We start from the raw sequence: 22,041 nt of genomic DNA on the forward strand, positions 1-22,041 counted from the left end.
TTGTCATCGAATGGTCAAGGATCAATCCCTGTCATCCCAACAAATCTCCAAATGGGTGTCAGGGAGCATCCGCACATGCTACAAACAATCCAACATATCCATCTGATAGTCACAGCGCACTCTATGCAAGTGTGACTCGTTGGCCTCACTAGCAGACGTCTCCTGGCAAGACATCTGTCACACAGCACCATGGTGCTTCATCCACATGTTCACGAGACACTATGCCATCGCATAAGCAGCAGCTATAGATGCTGCCTGGGGCCAGGCCATACTGCAGACCACACTTCCATTGGGATCCTCTCACCCACCTCCACATTGATCACTGCTTGTGAGTCACCCACATATCGAATACACATAGGGACCATCACTTGAAGAAGAAGAGGGGGAGGTTACTTATCTGTAACTGGAGGTTCTTTGAGATGTGTGGTCCCTACTTGTATTCCATTACCCACCCTCCATCACCTCTGCTTCAGACTGGATTCCAAAATGGTAAGAGGGAGACTGGAGTCGTGTTGGCCCCATACTACCTGTTGTACCCTTGGATGGGGGCACGAGGAAACTCACTATGCACATGCAGGTCAACAAACACTGCTAAGAAACTCTTCTGGACTCAGGTGCAAGGTGCACATGTGCACCTACATATGCAATACACATAGGGACCATACATCTTGAAGAACCTCCCGTTACAGGTAAGTAACCTCCACTTCCAGTCTCATAATCACCATTGTGGGTTATAGCAGGATTTTCAACCCATGGGTTGCCAGAATGTGTCACAAAGGATCATGGGGGAAATTTAGTCCTTGCAGAGATTGGAGCCCACCTCCAAGGGGCTGGAGGAGGGGGGATGGAACCTCAGGGAGTTGCAAAGCCCGTCCTGCATTCACCTTGCAGAGCTGGCTTCTGTGGATCTAGTCCTGTGGGGCTCTGCTCCCAGCTCCAGGCATCATGCCCTGGAGCATGGGGTCACAGTGCTGCTCAGTTTTGGCCCAGCTGCACTTCTGTGATGAGGATATGGGTCATACTGGGCCAAATTTGAGTAAGTGCGCTGTGACTCCGGAGTTCTCAGTGCCTAGAGAAAGAGCCATCCTCAGCCAGCCCCGTGAGACAGGAGATGCCACTATGGTATGCACAGTATTATTTAGTTACTCCTGGGGGAAGTCTGTGCCACTGCACAAGCACAGAATTAATTCCCCTTTTAGATTTTTACTCTTTCCCTGGGAAAAATTGATTCACACACCCCGCCTGGGCAGCGGTGGGTTAGGAGGGGGGCATGTCTGGTTTAGGTGTTAAGAGCAGCCAGGGTAGTCACAAATCACCGCATTGGGAGGCAGCGCTGAGCTCTCCCTCTCTGGCTCTCTCACTCACTATCGTGGTGTGCCCAGGGATGGGCAGCGCTATAGACGCCCCAGCACTATAGACACCCCAGCCAATGGCTCCTAGCATGCACTGGGATCCAGCTACTAGTTCCAACTGTGTGGGGGGGAGAGAGACTTCCTCTTCCCCTGCACGGGCCACTCCCGGGGCAGGATCAGACCCATCTCCAGGAACCTCATCATTCCCCAGCCTGTCTTCCCAACCCCCATGCATCCTGACCCCCCTCATATACACCCAGACTCCCCCTGCATCCAGACCACCCGCCAAGCCCCACCTCCTGTATCTGAGCCCCAACCATTTTCACTTGGACCCCCCAACAGAGTCCCATTCTCCCTACACCCAGAATCCCCAAACAAGCCTGTGTATCCAAATCCCACCCCCCAGACTCCCAGCTGAGCCACCCGCACCCTGATTGCCCCACACACAACCCTCTCATTCCATACCTGCATTCCCCCCCTCCCCGCCACTAAGCCCCTCCACACTTGGATCCTGCCGGGTTGCGCCTGCTTGCTTCACATCTGGATCCGCGGTGGGGGAGGGCTGGGCATGTGTGCCTGTGAGACTCTGTCCCGCTCGCTTGCTGTGGAGCCACATAGATGTGTTAATATGCCTAGTAAGGAATCTATGTGTCAAAAAAAATGTTCTGAATCTTTTTTGTTGCTTGTATTGTTACAGACATACTTGCTGAAAGGTGTTTTGTAATAAATTACCAAAATAATTGAAAACGGCATGATTATGTTGTTGTTTTGACAAAATATGCAGAATTTTTAATTTTTTGGTACAGAATTCCCTCAGGAGTATTTCATATTGACTGTTAGTGTGTTTATAGTGGATAAGAAATATTTAGTAAGCCAGATTTTTGTTTGTAACTAAAGCTATTTACTGTGTCAGGACTGGTCATCAAAGTTTACAAATGTGTCCTGAGCTCAAAAAGGTTGAGAACCACTGGATTAAAGCACATCCAGTTAAATGGAACTTTGAGTCACTCACTGGTACATCCATATTCTTTATTTGGTAAATTGATAGTTACTAGAAAACATTGGGAACCATTACTAGAAAGAGTGAAATAATGAACTCAGAATTCAAGATTTAAAGGTAACTGTAACTGTCTGACGGGGCCTTCAAGTTGGAGTTGAAGTGAGGTGCAACAACGGACAACCTATGCATTTGGATACTTTGAGGGGTGATCTCTGAGCAAATGCAGAGATACTTATACACTCTGTTGACTTTATAAAAAACTAGAAGCAGCTCAATCTGAATTTTCCCTTTTTTGGATCAGAGTTTTAGAGCTGGGCTCATTGCAAATAAAATCCCATCTATCAGACTCCTTATCATTGAATTGTAGAAGATAGAGATAGATCTACTATATTAGCTTGTCTAATCTATTCCATGTTTCTCTGGGTTCGTCTTACTGACTGTCTGTGTTTTAGTATGGTTTATAAGCCTGCTGCAACAAAAGTTAAGGCAACAGAAAAGACATGTATTACAGTGGTTCCCAAACTGTTCCACCGCTTGTGCAGGGAAAGGGACGTACTGGCCGCCGCTTCCAGCAGCTCCCATTGGCCTGGAGCAGCGAACCTGCGATTGGCCGAACCTGCAGACGCGGCAGGTAAACAAACTGGCATGGCCCGCCAGGGGCTTTCCCTGCACAAGCGGCAGAACAAGTTTGGGAACCACTGATATATTAAATAGGATTAAAACCTTCTGTTTAGTTGTTCCATTTGCAAGCATTTATCAATGTAATTCTAGGCAATACTTATTTTTCTTTCTTTGGTGTGAACAAATATCTTACCTATGTATTTGTTTTCTCTCTTCTAGGAGTTGTTCAGAAACCTGTCGCATGCCAGTGATGGAATACAAAGTGAATGAAGGAGTTCCATATGAGTTCAAATTCCCTTTCAGAAACAACAACAAATGGCAACGAAATGCAAACAAGGGGCAGGGGCCTCATATGTCACAGGTACCGTCCCAGATACAAAGTCCAGGAACCTCTAGGATTGGTTCAGGGAAAGGAGAAGGGAAAATGCCACCCCAAGAGCGAGCAGCCAACATTCCCCGCAGCATCTCTAGTGATGGGCGTCCATTGGAGAGCCGGCGGTATGTATGCTGTTCACAAACTAATTTTCAACTTTTCAGAATTTTTTCCAAAACAAAACATATTGCATGTATTTTCAAATATTTTATTCAGTGTATCTTGCAAATAACTAAAAATATGGGCCAGAATGGAATAACTTATTACTGCTATTTGCAAAATGAGATGGTATTGCATTGTTGGAATCTGTTTTGTTACGGCATATTTTGAAATTGATGTATTGCTTTTTAAATTTGGTGGAATCCTGGATCCAAACACACCTGGACTTTTGGATGTTCCAATTCTGGATCCATATTTTGTAGCATTGTGGAAGTCAGATACAGCTGAGAAATAGCATGAGGTAATATATTTAGCTAATGATAAAATTCATGCCACAATATAGAGAGGTGAGGGACGCAAATTTCCCTGATATGACTGAGAAGTCATTTAACTTTAGAGCCAGAGAACAGGTAGCTTAAAGTTTAAATTTCTGCTCAGCCTCATCATGTCACAATATTTCCATCCCTTTAAGAATGGGAGATGTGGATGATAGTACTGAAATGTAGTGACTTTGTTTTGATTATCTCAGTAAATCTGTTAGCATTACTAGACTTACAAAGAGATGGGTGGTGTGCAGGGTGGCGGGCTCCCATTCTGTTTTTGTAGATGACCTTACATGTCGTGTCTGTAGACCATGTCTGAATAATGCTTTACACATCTGGAAAATACAAAGAAGTGGACAATGCATGCTATAAATTACAGAACTCTTTTTAAATACATGGTATGGTGAATTAATTCATTAAAGCATTCATTCATGTAGCCAAAAATTGAAGGAGAGAGAAGTTAAGAGGCATCATAGCCAAGGGAGAAAACCTATAGTGATAAGATTGAAAGCTCAAGTGTGGCCCAGCCCAGCTGTTGACAAATGATGATGATTTCTATTGTGTTGATAAACTATACTTTCATTTCTTTCTCAGTCAGTGATTTTTATATTGCATTTACACCCTTTTAAAAAACAAAATTAAAATAATCATTTTGCTCAAATTCATAGAATCATAGAATATCAGGGTTGGAAGGGACCCCAGAAGGTCATCTAGTCCAACCCCCTGCTCAAAGCAGGACCAAGTCCCAGTTAAATCATCCTAGCCAGGGCTTTGTCAAGCCTGACCTTAAAAACCTCTAAGGAAGGAGATTCTACCACCTCCCTAGGTAACGCATTCCAGTGTTTCACCACCCTCTTAGTGAAAAAGTTTTTCCTAATATCCAATCTAAACCTCCCCCATTGCAACTTGAGACCATTACTCCTCGTTCTGTCATCTGCTACCATTGAGAACAGTCTAGAGCCATCCTCTTTGAAACCCCCTTTCAGGTAGTTGAAAGCAGCTATCAAATCCCCCCTCATTCTTCTCTTCTGCAGACTAAACAATCCCAGCTCCCTCAGCCTCTCCTCGTAAGTCATGTGCTCTAGACCCCTAATCATTTTTGTTGCCCTTCGTTGTACTCTTTCCAATTTATCCACATCCTTCTTGTAGTGTGGGGCCCAAAACTGGACACAGTACTCCAGATGAGGCCTCACCAGTGTCGAATAGAAGGGAACGATCACGTCCCTCGATCTGCTCGCTATGCCCCTACTTATACATCCCAAAATGCCATTGGCCTTCTTGGCAACAAGGGCACACTGCTGACTCATATCCAGCTTCTCGTCCACTGTCACCCCTAGGTCCTTTTCCGCAGAACTGCTGCCGAGCCATTCGGTCCCTAGTCTGTAGCGGTGCATTGGATTCTTCCATCCTAAGTGCAGGACCCTGCACTTATCCTTATTGAACCTCATTAGATTTCTTTTGGCCCAATCTTCCAATTTGTCTAGGTCCTTCTGTATCCTATCCCTCCCCTCCAGCGTATCTACCACTCCTCCCAGTTTAGTATCATCCGCAAATTTGCTGAGAGTGCAATCCACACCATCCTCCAGATCATTTATGAAGATATTGAACAAAACGGGCCCCAGGACCGACCCCTGGGGCACTCCACTTGACACCGGCTGCCAACTAGACATGGAGCCATTGATCACTACCCGTTGAGCCCGACAATCTAGCCAGCTTTCTACCCACCTTATAGTGCATTCATCCAGCCCATACTTCCTTAACTTGCTGACAAGAATGCTGTGGGAGACCGTGTCAAAAGCTTTGCTAAAGTCAAGAAACAATACATCCACTGCTTTCCCTTCATCCACAGAACCAGTAATCTCATCATAAAAGGCGATTAGATTAGTCAGGCATGACCTTCCCTTGGTGAATCCATGCTGACTGTTCCTGATCACTTTCCTCTCCTCTAAGTGCTTCAGGATTGATTCTTTGAGGACCTGCTCCATGATTTTTCCAGGGACTGAGGTGAGGCTGACCGGCCTGTAGTTCCCAGGATCCTCCTTCTTCCCTTTTTTAAAGATGGGCACTACATTAGCCTTTTTCCAGTCATCCGGGACTTCCCCCGTTCGCCACGAGTTTTCAAAGATAATGGCCAAGGGCTCTGCAATCACAGCCGCCAATTCCCTCAGCACTCTCGGATGCAATTCGTCCGGCCCCATGGACTTGTGCACGTCCAGCTTTTCTAAATAGTCCCTAACCACCTCTATCTCTACAGAGGGCTGGCCATCTCTTCCCCATTTTGTGATGCCCAGCACAGCAGTCTGGGAGCTGACCTTGTTAGTGAAAACAGAGGCAAAAAAAGCATTGAGTACATTAGCTTTTTCCACATCCTCTGTCACTAGCTTGCCTCCCTCATTCAGTAAGGGGCCCACACTTTCCTTGGCTTTCTTCTTGTTGCCAACATACCTGAAGAAACCCTTCTTGTTACTCTTGACATCTCTTGCTAGCTGCAGCTCCAGGTGCGATTTGGCCCTCCTGATATCTTTCCTACATGCCCGAGCAATATTTTTATACTCTTCCCTGGTCATATGTCCAACCTTCCACTTCTTGTAAGCTTCTTTTTTATGTTTAAGATCCGCTAGGATTTCACCATTAAGCCAAGCTGGTCGCCTGCCATATTTACTATTCTTTCGACTCATCGGGATGGTTTGTCCCTGTAACCTCAACAGGGATTCCTTGAAATACAGCCAGCTCTCCTGGACTCCCTTCCCTTTCATGTTAGTCCCCCAGGGGATCCTGGCCATCTGTTCCCTGAGGGAGTCAAAGTCTGCTTTCCTGAAGTCCAGGGTCCGTATCCTGCTGCTTACCTTTCTTCCCTGCGTCAGGATCCTGAACTCAACCAACTCATGGTCACTGCCTCCCAGATTCCCATCCACTTTTGCTTCCCCCACTAATTCTACCCGGTTTGTGAGCAGCAGGTCAAGAAAAGCGCTCCCCCTAGTTGGCTCCCCTAGCACTTGCACCAGGAAATTGTCCCCTACGCTTTCCAAAAACTTCCTGGATTGTCTATGCACCGCTGTATTGCTCTCCCAGCAGATATCAGGAAAATTAAAGTCACCCATGAGAATCAGGGCATGCGATCTAGTAGCTTCCGTGAGTTGCCGGAAGAAAGCCTCATCCACCTCATCCCCCTGGTCCGGTGGTCTATAGCAGACTCCCACCATGACATCACTCTTGTTGCACACACTTCTAAACTTAATCCAGAGACACTCAGGTTTTTCCACAGTTTCGTACCGGAGCTCTGAGCAGTCATACTGCTCCCTTACATATAGTGCTACTCCCCCACCTTTTCTGCCCTGCCTGTCCTTCCTGAACAGTTTATAACCATCCATGACTGTACTCCAGTCATGTGAGTTATCCCACCAAGTCTCTGTTATTCCAATCACGTCATAATTCCTTGACATCACCAGGACCTCCAGTTCTCCCTGCTTGTTTCCAAGGCTTTGTGCATTTGTATATAAGCACTTGAGATAACCTGTTGATCGCCCCTCATTCCCAGTATGAGGCAGGAGCCCTCCCCTCACAGACATTCCTGCCTGTGCTTCCTCCCGGTATCCCGCTTTCCCACTTACCTCAGGGCTTTGGTCTCCTTCCCCCGGTGAACCTAGTTTAAAGCCCTCCTCACTAGGTTAGCCAGCCTGCTGGCAAAGATGTTCTTCCCTCTCTTCGTAAGATGGAGCCCGTCTCTGCCCAGCACTCCTCCTTCATGGAACACCATCCCATGGTCAAAGAATCCAAAGCCTTCTCTCCGACACCACCTGCGTAGCCATTCGTTGACCTCCACGATTCGACGGTCCCTACCCAGGCCTTTTCCTTCCACGGGGAGGATGGACGAGAACACCACTTGCGCCTCCAACTCCTTTATCCTTCTTCCCAGAGCCACGTAGTCCGCAGTGATCCGCTCAAGGTCATTCTTGGCAGTATCATTGGTGCCCACGTGGAGAAGCAGGAAGGGGTAGCGATCCGAGGGCTTGATGAGTCTCGGCAGTCTCTCCGTCACATCACGAATCTTAGCCCCTGGCAAGCAGCAGACTTCTCGGTTTTCCCGGTCAGGGCGGCAGATAGATGACTCAGTCCCCCGGAGGAGAGAGTCCCCGACCACCACCACCCGCCTTCTCCTCTTGGGAGTGGTGGTCGTGGAACCCCCAACCTCAGGACATCGCATCTCATGCCTCCCAACCAGCGGAGTCTCCTTCTGCTTTCTCCCCCCAGACATATCATCTGGTCCACTCTCCGCATTGGTACCTGTGGAGAGAACATGAAAGCGGTTAGTTACCTGTGTCTGTGTTACTGGAACCCGGACATTCCGCTTACCTCTTCTGGAGGTCACATGTTGCCAAGCTTCTTCACTGGCCTCTTGGCTCCTCTGTGCAACCTGCTCTACATCTTTAGAGCTTTGTGCCCCTAGAAGGCTATCCTGAGTTTGGTCCAGAAAATCCTCAGTCTCTCGTATACAACGCAGGGTCGTTAACTGTTGCTCCAGACCTTCAATCTTTTCTTCCAATATGGAGACCAGCTTGCACTTTGTACAGACAAAGTCGCTTCTGTCCTGTGGAAGAAAGACAAACATGGCACATCCAGTGCAGGTCACAGCAGCTGAACCCCCCCCCTTCCATATCACCTACCTACTATGAGCTTCCTCAGAGACGTTGGCAAGATGTAAGCCTCACTGGGCTCACTCCAGGCGAACTCCCAGGCAAACTCCTGCTGTGAGCTGCTCTGCTGTCCCCGCTGCTCAGCTGGTTCGCGAGGCTCTGGCTATTTTTAAACAGCCAGGCTTCCCTGACGCAAACACACAGACACCCTAATGCCCGCCCCCTGCAGGCTAGCAGCCAATCAGACACTCACTCAGGCTCTCTCCCTGCCCTCCCAGCAAACACACGCTCGGATACTTCCTCAGCAAGCAAACACACACACTCGGATACTTACCAGTCCCAGGCAAACTCCTGCTGTGAGCTGCTCTGCTGTCCCCGCTGCTCCGCTGGTTCGCTGCCGCTCAGCTGGTTCGCGAGGCTCTGGCTATTTTAAATTGTTGATTTGTTTTTTGCCTCATAAGGAAAATGTGCACTTGAGAATTTTACAAAAGAACTTGCTTGTATTACCAGTGGTTCCATGATAGCACCAGTATTTTTAGCACTGTTAGTTAAATTGATCTTAACATTAAAAAGTCAAAAGTTTCTTGAGCCTTGTCTACACAGTTTCCTGTTGATTTACCAATGTTAGCACTGATGGGAATTTTTTTCTAAAGTTCTCTTGTATACAGAAAGCCATAGAAGTGAGTTTGACATTTGACATAAAGTTAGCTTACCTCTGATCTGTCTGTTTGGATTGTATGCTCAGATATGTAGCATCCACAGGATATACCTCCATAGTAATGTTGAAGGGAAACTTGGCCTGTGTTTTCAGAGCAGCATGGAATGATGTTTGCCCACTCCTGTACTGCAGGATTTCAAATTATAATCATAATGGCAAGACGCACAGTGTTTGGTGGAGACTTTGCAAAACAGAAATTATATTTCCATATCATTCCGTGTTTGTCTTGTAAACGTGAAACCATGAGTTTGAGTTTGCTTGGTTTCCAAACCATTTTAACTTTTTTTTTGTCCCCCTCTCCTTAAAATCTAACGTTCTTTCTAAAGCATTTTTTTAAAAAGGTTAATATTATGTCTGTTCAACTCTAAGTGCCTGTTATCTAAGGTTTTTGTGAGGGGTTTTTTTTTTTGCCTTCTCTCTTTCTCTCCTGTTCAGTTTGCTAAAGAGTTTAATTTTGTGGGCTGGATCCAGTTTTATGTAAAACAGCAGCTGTTTAATGTTCACTCGTTTCCATTTAAGATAAAGAAATAAATACTTTTGTGATGTTAACGGAACACTGAAATATTAATAGGCTCATACATTGTCGTATCATTTTTCTTTCTCTTAAGTTGCATAATTCTTTGTACTTTTAGTAAATAAAATCCAAATGCTTCAGTGCTTTTATTTATTTTTTTTTAATGTAAAGGTCCTAATGCCTACAGAGATGAGATTTTTATAGCTAGTGAAGAAATAATTTGTCTGTTTTGAATTTTCACCATTGACTCCCATACTTCCAAAAGTGAAGAGATCACACATGGATGGAGCAAGACAGGCAAGGAACATGTAGTCAAGTTTTAACACTGACAATGGCTAGTTAAGGACACTCCTTGCACATTCTGTGCATGATCCTTGCAGTTTTTCTGGTGCCCACTGAATCAACTGTACTCCAGTTCACTTTGTTGGTCTCGACTTTGCACTAGTTAGAAACATTAGTGAGACATGGTTTCAAAGAGGAAAGACCTTGTAGTTTTAGGAAAAAATAAGCTATACTGGTATAAGGCACCTTTATACTGGTATAACTACATCTAGGCTAGGGCTTTTACTGGCATAACTATGTCAGCAAACAATCACACTCTTAGCAGACAGTTATTCCAGAATGCTTTTGAAGTGTAGACCAGTTCAAAGAGTAATCAGAGCTTTGATTGTACATAACATATAAAAGAGGGCTGCTCCCAGCACAACAGTGGACCCTTAAGCTCTGATTCAGTACTAATTCAGTGAAGAGATTTACCAGCTATCCACATCAACACCACTTTAAGCAGAACTTTGATTTTTTTTTTTCAATTTCCTAGTCAAATACTGACCTAACTGACATGTATTTAACTTATAAACCTGAAAGTGATCATCAGAGGCAGAGGGAATTCTGTTGAAGAGTTAGGGCTAGGATTGATTTGTGCTTTCTCCCATGCTTAGGGAAAGCTCCCTGTAAATATCTGCAAAACTAAGTCTATGTCTACACTACTGAGCCTATGCTGGCATAGCCCCCTTGTGTTGATGCAGCATATACAACCAGAAGGATGTTAGCTACACCAACAGAAGCACTTTTCTGTGTCGGCATAGCTATAGCTACACTGAGGCTTTGTCAGCATTTGGCCGGGGTGTTTTTTTCCACACTCCTGACCAACATAGGTATTGTAGTATATGTTCTAAGTGTATCCCAAGCCTAACTCATTCTTCTCCTTCAACATCCTGCTTAGATCTCTACTTTGCTCTGAGGCCTACAAAAAATCGGGACAACATGCTGACCAGTATTGTCTCATTGCTTCCTTGTCTTTGGGGGCAGGGACTGTTTTTGTTCTGTGTTTGTGCAACCTCTAGCACAATGGAGTCCTGGTTCATGACTCAGATGCCCGGGCGCTACTGCATAATACAAATATAAATAACAACAATGATTGTGGCACAGAGTTCCACCCACCTTTGGGACATACTCCAGAAATGGGCAGATAATCCTTTCCCCTTGCCTCTAACCTCCAGACTGTGAATGTACAGATTCAAATTGCCCACTAACAAACATTGTTTAGGTTGCTTCCAGACTTAAGAGTTTCAGGGCTGCTCTAACTTGTGCCAGCTGCCCATTGCTTGGAGCAGTCAGGGATTGATGGAGTGTTAGGCAGGCCAGACCTTTCTGCCTGTGACCATCCACATCCTCTCTGCTTGCTATGCCAGCCTTACGTTTCTGGACAAATCCTTAGGCAGCAAGAATCCACTGGCTTTATGGTTTCTTTGACCCTGGCTGATCTATCACTAAATGGCAGCAGCCAGAGCCAACACCTAGCCCTTTGCTTTTTGTTGGTTAGTGTGTGGTGTTAGTGCTATAGATAAATCCCTTTTATTTGGTGGGCTTGGGTGAAATAAGCTAACAAGTTTTGTAGATGGTTTCATGTTCAGAAGTGATGGATGCCATTTCTGTGTACTTCCCTTAGAAGGTTTTTGTGTTTCTGTTTTTCTACTTAAGAAAACAAACACAGTAACAGAGAGCCAGTGACAGGGAGCCTGCAAATTTTCCAAAGTGGTTGACACTTTTTCTGGACTGACTATTGAGAAAAATGGTGGTTTTGGAGTGTTTTCGTTGGATAGTTTGAGATTAAAGTTCCATGGAGGTAGAGCTGGAATATCATTGACAGTTTCTTCAGTTGCTCAGTAACTGCTGCTGCTTGTCCAGTCAGAAATTTGCCTGGCTTTGTTATTTTTCAGAACTTTTTGCTCTAAATTTATTGCCATCTTTTTATTTTTTGTAGTTTATGTTCAGGGGTTTTTTTTCCCCTGTTTGTTTTTAATGGTGGCATTGGGTGTGGGAGGAGGGAGTTGATGGCTGTGGAGAGGAGAAATAAGAATGAGTGTTTTAGCTGGAAATTAGGAGTAGAGCTGAGCGATTTTGCTCCTTTCTCCGCATCCCCACACTGGCCATTCAGGTCCGATTTGAAAAAATGTGGTTCAGTTCAAATGGAAAAAGTTTTGTTTTGGGTCAAACAAAACACTTCAACTTGAAATGATTTTTTTTTCCATTTTGTTTTCAGGTAGTGTTCAACCTTTTTTTAAAAAAATTAAATTTTGAAACAAAAATGCTATTTTGAAATGAAAAGTCTAAAAGGCTAAGGGATAGTCAGGAGGATTGTATTCTGACTTCAGTTCATGGTTTGTGTTTTAAGGGATGCTGCAGCTGTGAAACTTGCTCATAATAAATTGATCCAGGTGGCACTTTGAGTTACGCGCTTCAGATGATTTGTGGGACAAGCTTATGTAGCAGTATTAACAACCATTCAGCAGAAATAAAGTAATCTAATACCATCATCATCTCCATTCCAACCGTGTGGAGTTTAAGGATGAAACAGAGAAGCACTGTAAAATTTTTGGGTTACATTGGACCTGACACAATATTGAATTTAATAGTATCAGCAATAAAACTGTGACCTATGTTAACATCTGGAAGACACTAAATATTTCCAGGGCTTAACTTAAACAAAAAACAGCTTAAAAGAAAATAAGTATTTTTCTTACCTTTTTTTTTTTTGAGTGATCAACTAATCGGACTAAACTGAGTGGTACCTTTATGCTGTTGAATCTTGTTGCTTTTAAGCCTGAAAACCTGTATGTCAGTTCAAGTGAGTTTCCAGTTTACTTTTGCCATATCAGAGATAGTTCTTTAGTGAATCTAGTTACGGTGAAAGGTGCTGGATTAACAGTCCTGGAAACTGAAGCAAATTATTCTTCCACTGTATAAATAAAACATAGTTTTCCCATATTGTCCTATGAAGATATATAAGTGTGACCTGGAGGGACTGCCTCTAAGGCTGAGATGGTAGTTCAGTAAAAGTTCTTGGCTTCTGGGTACCACGAAGGATGCCAGTTATTGCCAACTGTGTTCTTTTTTTTTTAATACAGGCATTTATCCACTAGGGCCTGAGCTGAGACACTGACTCATTTCTCGTAAGGTATAGGGCTTATTTTTCAGCCTGTGGAACTCTATTTCATACAACCCCTACGTTCTGTGGCACTGTTAGTTCAGTCAATCATCATGAAATAGTCTTCATTCTTATCCCCTACCACTACATAAACACACACAACTATAATTTATGCTTGAAAATAGTTATTAGCATAAAACTAATCAATGATTATTTTCAACAGTGATGATATTGAGGTTGTGTTTTTGCTATGCTCTTCAGGGTAGCCTGGTTACAACTTTTAGGGCACAGCTTGGTGTTCTCCAGGTAGCCCAGCTCAAAATCTTTGTTTCCATCCCCCAGGTCCACTGGACCCAACAAGCAGGGAGCTTTGTAATCAATTTCAGTGAACTATCCGTTCTCTGAACAGCCCAAATCACCAGCTTGTGCTTTTGACTCGCTGCTTCCCAGATACAAGGTAGACTTCACCTGTGGCTCCCTGACATCCAGTAGTCTTATTCCATTGAATAGTTCAGGCAGCATGCACGATAGCCCAGAAAAGTCCCTTATGGTGAGCAAGAGGCTGTTGTAGGCAAATCCGAGCAGGGCAGGGAGACAAGATGTTTGGGCACTTAGTTGTAGCAAAGTGGTGAGTTCCACAACAAAGATGTTGAATTCCATGGCATCTTGTAAAAATTACAAATTCTATAGCTGCAGAATCATGGATTTCGTGGGGCCATGATTGAAATGAATAGGGCAGTTCATGCTTCTCAAAGTTACCATTTCAGCAGGGACCTCTTTATTGGTTTCCACAGGATTCACTTTTTCAAACTTATGCCCAATGGGGGCTGCTGGAAGCGGCATCCAGTACTTCCCTCAGCCCACACCGCTTCCAGCAGCTCCCATTGGCCTGGAGCAGCGAACCGCAGCCACTGGGAGCTGCGATCGGCCGAATCTGCGGACGCGGCAGGTAAACAAACCGGCATGGCCCGCCAGGGGCTTTCCCTGCACAAGCGGTGGAACAAGTTTGGGAAACACTGGTTTAGACCATAACCAAATGCCAGTCCCCCTGAACTATAACTGTTCTCATATAGGTATTTGCATGGAGATTAATGTTATATACTTAAACACTGATGAATTCCAGAATCCAAGTGCTAAATACTGAATTCATTAAAACTTAATGTGTGGGATGCATTATTTTACAATCAAAGGATTGGTTTACTTTAAAGTGGTGGTGATGAAAATAAAAAACACAAAAAATAAACATGTCTGAATAAACTTTTATTTAAGGAAGATGCAGTGAAGTAATTACAGTATTTCCTAAAGATGGTGAAATGAATTCATTTTGTTGAAAAATTATGGATAGTGAAGAATAGAGAAGTGATCAGTGTGGTCTAACAAGGAAATAGAATTAAAGCAAATTTTCACTGTTATATATTCAGCAACTCTTGTTTGTTCATTTTAGACTTGTTGCCTTGAAAAATTATAAATCCATTTTTTATTTGCGAGGGCTCAGATTTGACTATGACTGGAATATAAATTTGATTGACCAAAATCTTCTTTAAGTAAATTCAGTATGGCCATGCTACAATATTTTTTCAACTGGGGATAAAAATGAAATAAAGATCAGGCTGCATTTCAAAATTAAACTTGCTGCTTATTGTCATTTTCAGGTTGCGCTTTATTCAGCCGTTCAGTGGTACTCAAACTGCTAAGTGAAACTTACTTCAGGGCTAACTGTCCTTTTTGGAAGTCAGTTGTGCTGGCAGCACAGGGAGCTAGAATGGCATCTGAATTGGAGGGAGCGCATGGGGAATAGCCGTAGTAGAAATTGATTGGTTACAGGTTGTGTGCGCGCGTGCGTATGTCTGTACATGTGTGTACATAAAAAGTGTGCATACAAGGTAGAGACTGCTTGGGAGAAGGGAGGGGGCATGGAAGAGATAGGAGACAACATTAAGGGGACTTACTCTGGCTTCTTAAAAAGAAAACGTTTAGAAGTATTAATTTTTACAGAAACCGGACCAGATACACAGCAAATATTAAAAGTAGTTCTGATTAGGACTTGACTCCATGCTCTGGCTATGTGTTTCAGGCTGAGTAAAAGGAGTGCTACTGTGGGAGGGGCTGAAAGTGTGCAGCCTTCCCACACTGCTGATACTGTTGTGTGGAGGTGGAGGAAGGGAGCAGATGGGCAGGGGAAAAAAACTATGTGGGGGTGGGGGAGTACAGTAAGGAGCAGAGGTGAAAGTAAGCCGATATGGTCTGGTTCAGCATACTGGCAAGAGCCGGTACACAGCCGACTGTACCGGCAGGGGGCAGCTTCACCAGGCCAGCAATTTAAAGGGCCTGGGGCTCCCGGCAGTGGCCAGAGCCACAGGCCCTTTAAATCGCTGCCAGAGCCCCGCTGCTGGAGCCATGGGGTAACAGCGGTAGCCTGGAGCCCCGGGGCTCCCGCTACCATGGGACTCCGGCGGTGACTTAAAGGGCCTGAGGCTCCCAGCCGCCACTACTGCAGCGGGAGGCCCGGGCCCTTTAAATATCGATTTAAAGGGCCTGCCTCTTCCCATTGAGGCCCCGTCCCCTTCCAGTTGAGGCCCTGCCCCCTGTAGAGGACTACTGCCCAGAGTACTGGTAAGTCCTTTAAGTTACTTTCACCCCTGGTAAGGAGACAAATTCCAAATCTCTGTGTAGCCTCTTGTTGAAAAATGGCAGCTCTGCATTGAAAATGCATGGCATAAAAGTGGGAAAAGCCATACACAATTCACTGACAAGCTCATAGAAAAGAATTCCATTCGCATGAAGGCATACACAAAAGAGTAGCTAATTCTAGACCTAAGACAGACATCAGTGTTGCTGTAAAAAAAAATCTGTGAGCTGGAAAAGCATTCTGGATTTTCCCATGGAAATAAGCATTCCATGACCAATAGTACTACAGGAAATTCCTCTTTAAACTAAGTAGACTATACCTACTTAGGTGGAGTGTATCTGCAGTTAAGCATTTTGCTTTGAAAAGGCTCATTAGCATCTACACACTTAGATTGGGACTTTCAAAGGAGCATAACAGAGGTAGGCACCAAACTCCCACTGAAATTCAGTGCTGTTGAGTGCCTAGTTTCCTTAGGGTCCTTTGGGAAATTAGACTTCTTTGATATGGGACAGGTGAGAAGCTGAGTATACAGGCCAAACATATTCTGAGATGGAGGCTTAAACTTGAGCTTTAATTTCTTTAAAAAGAAAAGGAGTACTTGTGGCACCTTAGAGACTAACAAATTTATTTGAGCATAAGCTTTCATGAGCTACAGCTCACTTCATCAGATGCATTCAGTGGAAAATACAGTGGGGAGATTTATATACACATACACAGAGAACATGAAACAATGTGTATTACCATACACACTGTAAGGAGAGTGAGCACTTAAGATGAGCTATTACCAGCAGGTAGGGAGGGTGCGGGGAAGGAAGAAAACCTTTTGTGGTGATAATCAAGGTGGGCCATTTCCAGCAGTTGACAAGAACATCTGAGGAACAGTGAGGGATGGAGGGAGGGGAATAACATGGGGAAATAGTTTTACTTTGTGTAATGACCCATCCACTCCCAGTCTCTATTCAAGCCTAAGTTAATTGTATCCAGTTTGCAAATTAATTCCAATTCTGCAGTCTTTCGTTGGAGTCTGGTTTTGAAGTTTTTTTGTTGAAGAATAGCCACGCTCAGGTCTGTAATCGAGTGACCAGAGAGATTGAAGTGTTCTCCGACTGGTTTTTGAATGTTATAATTCTTGACGTCTGATTTGTATCCATTTATTCTTTTACGTAGAGACTGTCCAGTTTGACCAATGTACATGGCAGAGGGGCATTGCTGGCACATGATGGCATATATCACATTGGTAGATGCACCGGTGAACGAGCCTCTGATAGTGTGGCTGATGTGATTAGGCCCTATGATGGTGTCCCCTGAATAGATATGTGGACACAGTTGGCAACGGGCTTTGTTGCAAGGATAGGTTCCTGGCTTAGTGGTTCTGTTGTGTGGTGAATGGTTGCTGGTGAGTATTTGCTTCAGATTGGGGGGCTGTCTGTAAGTAAGGCCTGGCCTGTCTCCCAAGATTTGTAAGAGTGATGGGTCATCCTTCAGGATAGGTTGTAGATCCTTGAGGATGCTTTGGAGAGATTTTAGTTGGGGGCTAAAGGTGATGGCGTTGTGCTATTTTCTTTGTTGGGCCTGTCCTGTAGTAGGTGACTTATGGGTACTCTTCTGGCTCTGTCAATCTGTAATCTGTCACTTGATTACAGACCTGAGAGGACAGAGGTGCTGATTAGCCTGCATTCCACAGATCCCAGGATTTAGCCCAACGCAGGGGCCCCGTGGAGCCTCTTTTGGCTGCATTCCAGCAGCCCACTCAAACAGGGATTGGGAACCCAGCACGACAGATGCCACGGGTTTAGCCAGTTGCCTGTTAAGGGGTCAGAAAGGAAATTTTTCTCCCAAGGGCCAATTGGCAGAATATCAGGGAGTCTTTTGCCTTCCTTGCAACACCTGCAAGCCACAGTGGGTTGAGTAGGAATGCACTGAGTGCATTACTGAGGTACAGGGGTGGAGCTGTTTATTTGTCACAACTTGCAATCAGTTTCTCGTGCGACTAAGAGAGTAAAATGAACAGTTCCCAGGAGGAAAAGACCTGGGATTTTGGTGATGTGCCTTGGGCTCAAATCATAGGGTGAGACCTTGTGGCCTGAGGTCCCCACCCTGCTGCACCCTCTGTCCCCCTCGCGGTGAGGAGGGTGCTAGGATTCAGAGATAACTGAGTCCTGGGGATAGGCTGAGGAGAGCCTACTCTGCGTTACAGATTATATGGTAAAGAGCTCTCTAACTCTGGTGCTAGTTACGGGTTATATGGTAAGGAGCCCTGTAACTGTGTAACCCCCACACTGGAACCAATTAAATGCCTGGTTTAGGAAAATATGCTGACAGGAGAGAGCTCTTCTGTTGCCATAAAAAAACACCTCCCACGAGCTGCATAAGTTTTGTTGGTGGGAGAACTTCTCCCGCCGACATAGTGTTGTGCACATGAACGCTTATGTCAGTGTAACTTATGTTGCTCAGGGAGGTGGATTATTCACGCTCCTAAGTGGCATAATTTTGCCAACATAGACTGTAGTATAAACATAACTTTATATTTTGGAATCTCTTGACTTCTGAGATCTTAATGTGTTAATGTTGGTTTTTTGCATTTAATTTCCTGTTTGTTTTAATGGGGGGAAAGTGTGTGTGTGTGTGTGTGTGTGTTTGGGGGTGGGAGGGAGTGCTGTTAGTTATATCACAATCTGCTCTTAATTGACTCATCCCAAAGTGACTCAGTCTTAACTGAAGCCTGGTTTGGCAAAGCACTTAAGCAAGTGTGTGAAAACATGTGAACTGAAGTTAATGGAGCTGTTTACATGCTTAGTTATGTATATTCTTAAATATTTTGCTGAATCTGAACCTAAGGCTCTTAAACTATACAGACACTCCTAAGATAAAAGGTTATTGAGCACAGTCAACATTCTAAGCCAAATGGAAACTGTACTGAAGTGGTTACATTCAAACACTGATTTTAAACCTCTATAAATTAAATAATACTGGAATAGCTGTCTTCAAGATTGGCTTTAAATCTCATTAAGGACCACAAAGTAAGCAAAGGGCCAAGTCCTGAAAACTCTTACACTTGAGTAATCTCTTTATAATCAGTGCATTAGTTGCATGAACATTGATTTGCAAATTCATGCCCCAAGTTTGAAGATTTTAGATTACAGTTATACATAGGGTGATCATACGTCGTGTTTTAGCTGGGATAGTCCCTTTTTCAGCTGGCAAGAGCAAATGGGACAAATGCCCACTTTTATCAAAAAGTAAGGTGCAGAAGAACGTGCAGGGCTCAGGGCAAGTGGTGATGCCAGCCCCACAGGGGGAGAGAGGCAAGGCTCAGGCGGGGGGGTAGGCAGGGCTCAGGCAAGCACCGATACCAGTCCCATGCGGGGAGAGGGGGTGAGAGGCAAAAGATACAGGCCAACCCTGGTTGTGGGGGAGTGGGCCCCAGATTAGCCCCACGTGGTGTCCCATTTTCCCTTTGGGAAATATGATCACCGTAGTTATACAGAAATTCAGAATACACATGCTTATAATGGAGCTGAAGGAATACATTGAAAATACATTTTTTTCTGAAAAGAACAGCATTTGAAGGAAGAACATTTTTTCGTTTTCATCAAAAACAAAAATTCATTTTTTTTCTCAGAATTTTGAAAAAAAACCCATCAAGTGTTGATGGAAAAGAAATGTTCTCTCAAAAATTTCCATCTAGTCAAAAAGCCACTTTTCATTAAAAAAAAATCAAAGTTGTGGGAAAAAATACTTCGGCCAGCTGTAGCTCATAGGTGGGGTTTGCTCAGACTTTGCAAAAATATTTGTCTTTTAGCTGAGGCAAAGTGTGGGAAATTTCAGTTTTAAATGGAATTTGTTTGGTTAAAAATTGTAGCCAAGCCTGTTGAGTAAGTAGTCATGATGCTGTGTTAAGTACCATAACAGAAACCATGGTTAAAACCTTTTCTAAATAGGTTGTTGTAATGGTATTTGAATACTGTTTGTCCTTGGCTATGCTTGCTGTTGAATAGTGTTCAGCACAAGTCAAGAGCATCTGCTGCTGATGCTTGATGCTCTTATTTTTCCTAGTGTAGACAAGAATAGGCCTCTCTATGATTTCACCATCTGGAATACAACTCTTACTTTGTCTAACTGACAGGGGTTTTGGATTAGAAAATGTAAAGCCTTGCATCAGTACCTAGATAGTATGTTCACTGTGTAGTAGCATCAGGCCCAACATCTTCACTCAGCACTGGAAAATTGGAGCTCAAACCATGCAATCCAAGACTACAGCCTCATATGTCTAAAGATTGTCAGTTATGGTTCTTGACATTTTACATAATATATGTATTATACAAACGCAAACTACACTAAAAAGAACATGACTAAGGTTACAAAGTCAAGCACTCAAAAGTCAGGAGATGCCAGAATTAATGTTGCCTGTGCAATCTTCATTGAGCCCCCTTGTGCATATGTATTATAATCTTCAATTATAATTATTCACAGTTTCCCCACAGGACACCTACCTTACTCAGTTCATGGAATGGATTGCGTTCATGTAATGAGCAATTATTCAGGATTTTGTTTTCTTTTCTTTTTGTCTTTTTTTTTTCTTCCAATGTGTGGCCCCATACCTTATTTACTGCACACTTTTTGAATCCAGCTCTGAAAATGTAATTAATTTTCTTATGAGCTTTTCTGTAGCACAGATCTCTATAGTAACTGAGCACTTCATGGACATTAATGAATTTATTTTCACAATACCCCTGTGAGTTGAGGGGATATATTTATCTCTGTTTTACAGATTAGCAACTGAGGCAGGGAGAGATTAAAGTCAGAAGAATTCATTCATTCCGAGTGTTCAGTTTGAGACACACGAGGCTAGATTTTTCAGAGTAGTTCTTTATATGTTCAGATGGGTGGGGAGTTAGAAGCTTCCCGTGAATGGAGGGTATGGAGGGATAGCAGGGGGGGAGAGGGGAGCTGGCTCCAGGTTAGGGTGGGGCGCCATCGTAGTTCCTACTGCCGCTCCTGCGGCAGTTCCTCAAGGGCTGGTGCCCAGTGCCCTGTGCTTCTCCTTCTTGCCCCCTTGTCATCTTTCACCCTGTGCACTAACATCTCCTTGCCCCCTTGTCTGGGCATTGGTGCCCTGTCTCATTCTTTTTCCCCTACCCCAGGATGTCTCTGCTGGGACTTGTGGTGGCTGGAAGACGGGGCCAGAGAGTCCTACCTGCTCCCTGGTGGCCAGTCCAATCTTGTGTGCAACCTAGGCTGCCGTATCCCCTCCTCCGGATGCTGCTCCCCTCCCCACCCCTCAATATTTTCCTTGTAGAAGTGCTAGCCCTCCCTCGCTCCCCTGGTTCTGTTGCCCTTTTGTTGAAAACAGCTCCTATTGACTTCATTTACAGTTGTGAATTCTCAATACTTCTGCAAATCAGACCCCCGGTGTCTCATACTGGGCCCCCAGAAAATGAGGAACACACAGCTGGTGACAACTTGTGAAAAGTCTGGTTTAGGTGACTTGCCTAAGATTGCATAGGAACTCTGTAGCAGAGGCAAAGAGAGACTCCAGTTCTTCAGGATAACATTGAACTTCCTTAACCATAAGACCATCCTTTCTCTTCCTCCAGTCCCCTGCTTCATTCACTGCACACTTCCCAACTTCTGTAACAAATGAAGCAACTCTCCTTCACTGTATGACCTTGATTCATGCCCAGAACTGGTCTGTGCACTGAATGAGGCCAGGGTCCTGTGGAAAAAATAGTATGTAAAAACTGTATCATAATGTATACACACAAGGGTGCTGAATTAAGGTTACACAGGCATTATTAATTCTGGCCATTACTAACCCTTGAGTGCTTGACTTGGCAACCTTAAGAATGTTTTTTTTGATAGGTTTGTATTTGTGTAATATATATTAAATGTATATAAATGATGTAACTTAGACTATAATGTATCCTCTCATACCGTAATATAATAACGTGAGTAGGAGAGAAGAGAGAGAAATATTGTATAAACTTCCTGACAAAAATCTCAACTGGAATTTTCTACAATGGCAGATTAAAGACCATAAGAAACAAAATGAAATTCAATAAAAACTAAGTCCAAAGTACTACATTTAGGAAGGAAATATTAAATGCATAACTACAAAATGGGGAATAAGTGACTAGATGGTAGTCCCAGTATAATAAGAGCTCACTGTCTCCCTTGTATATCACAGCTCTTGAAAGATTTTCCTTGATTGTTAGGAAATTTTGATCACGACCTCTTTCTCCAAACGTCTTGTTGTATCTGTAGGAGCTTAAACGTGGTTTTGAACTCGCA

General features: G+C 44.0%; 1 protein-coding gene across 1 annotated transcript in view; it reads left to right on the forward strand.

The window, feature by feature from the left end:
- SIPA1L1 (signal induced proliferation associated 1 like 1) overlaps window positions 1-22,041 on the forward strand; it is a 365,338-nt gene that overhangs the window by 294,486 nt on the left and 48,811 nt on the right. Inside the window, 1 exon segment of the mRNA XM_043515810.1 lies at window positions 3,193-3,471. Coding sequence (XP_043371745.1) covers window positions 3,193-3,471 — 279 coding nt within the window.

Source organism: Dermochelys coriacea, chromosome 6, assembly GCF_009764565.3.
Source record: "Dermochelys coriacea isolate rDerCor1 chromosome 6, rDerCor1.pri.v4, whole genome shotgun sequence".
Classification (NCBI taxonomy): Eukaryota; Metazoa; Chordata; order Testudines; family Dermochelyidae; genus Dermochelys; species Dermochelys coriacea.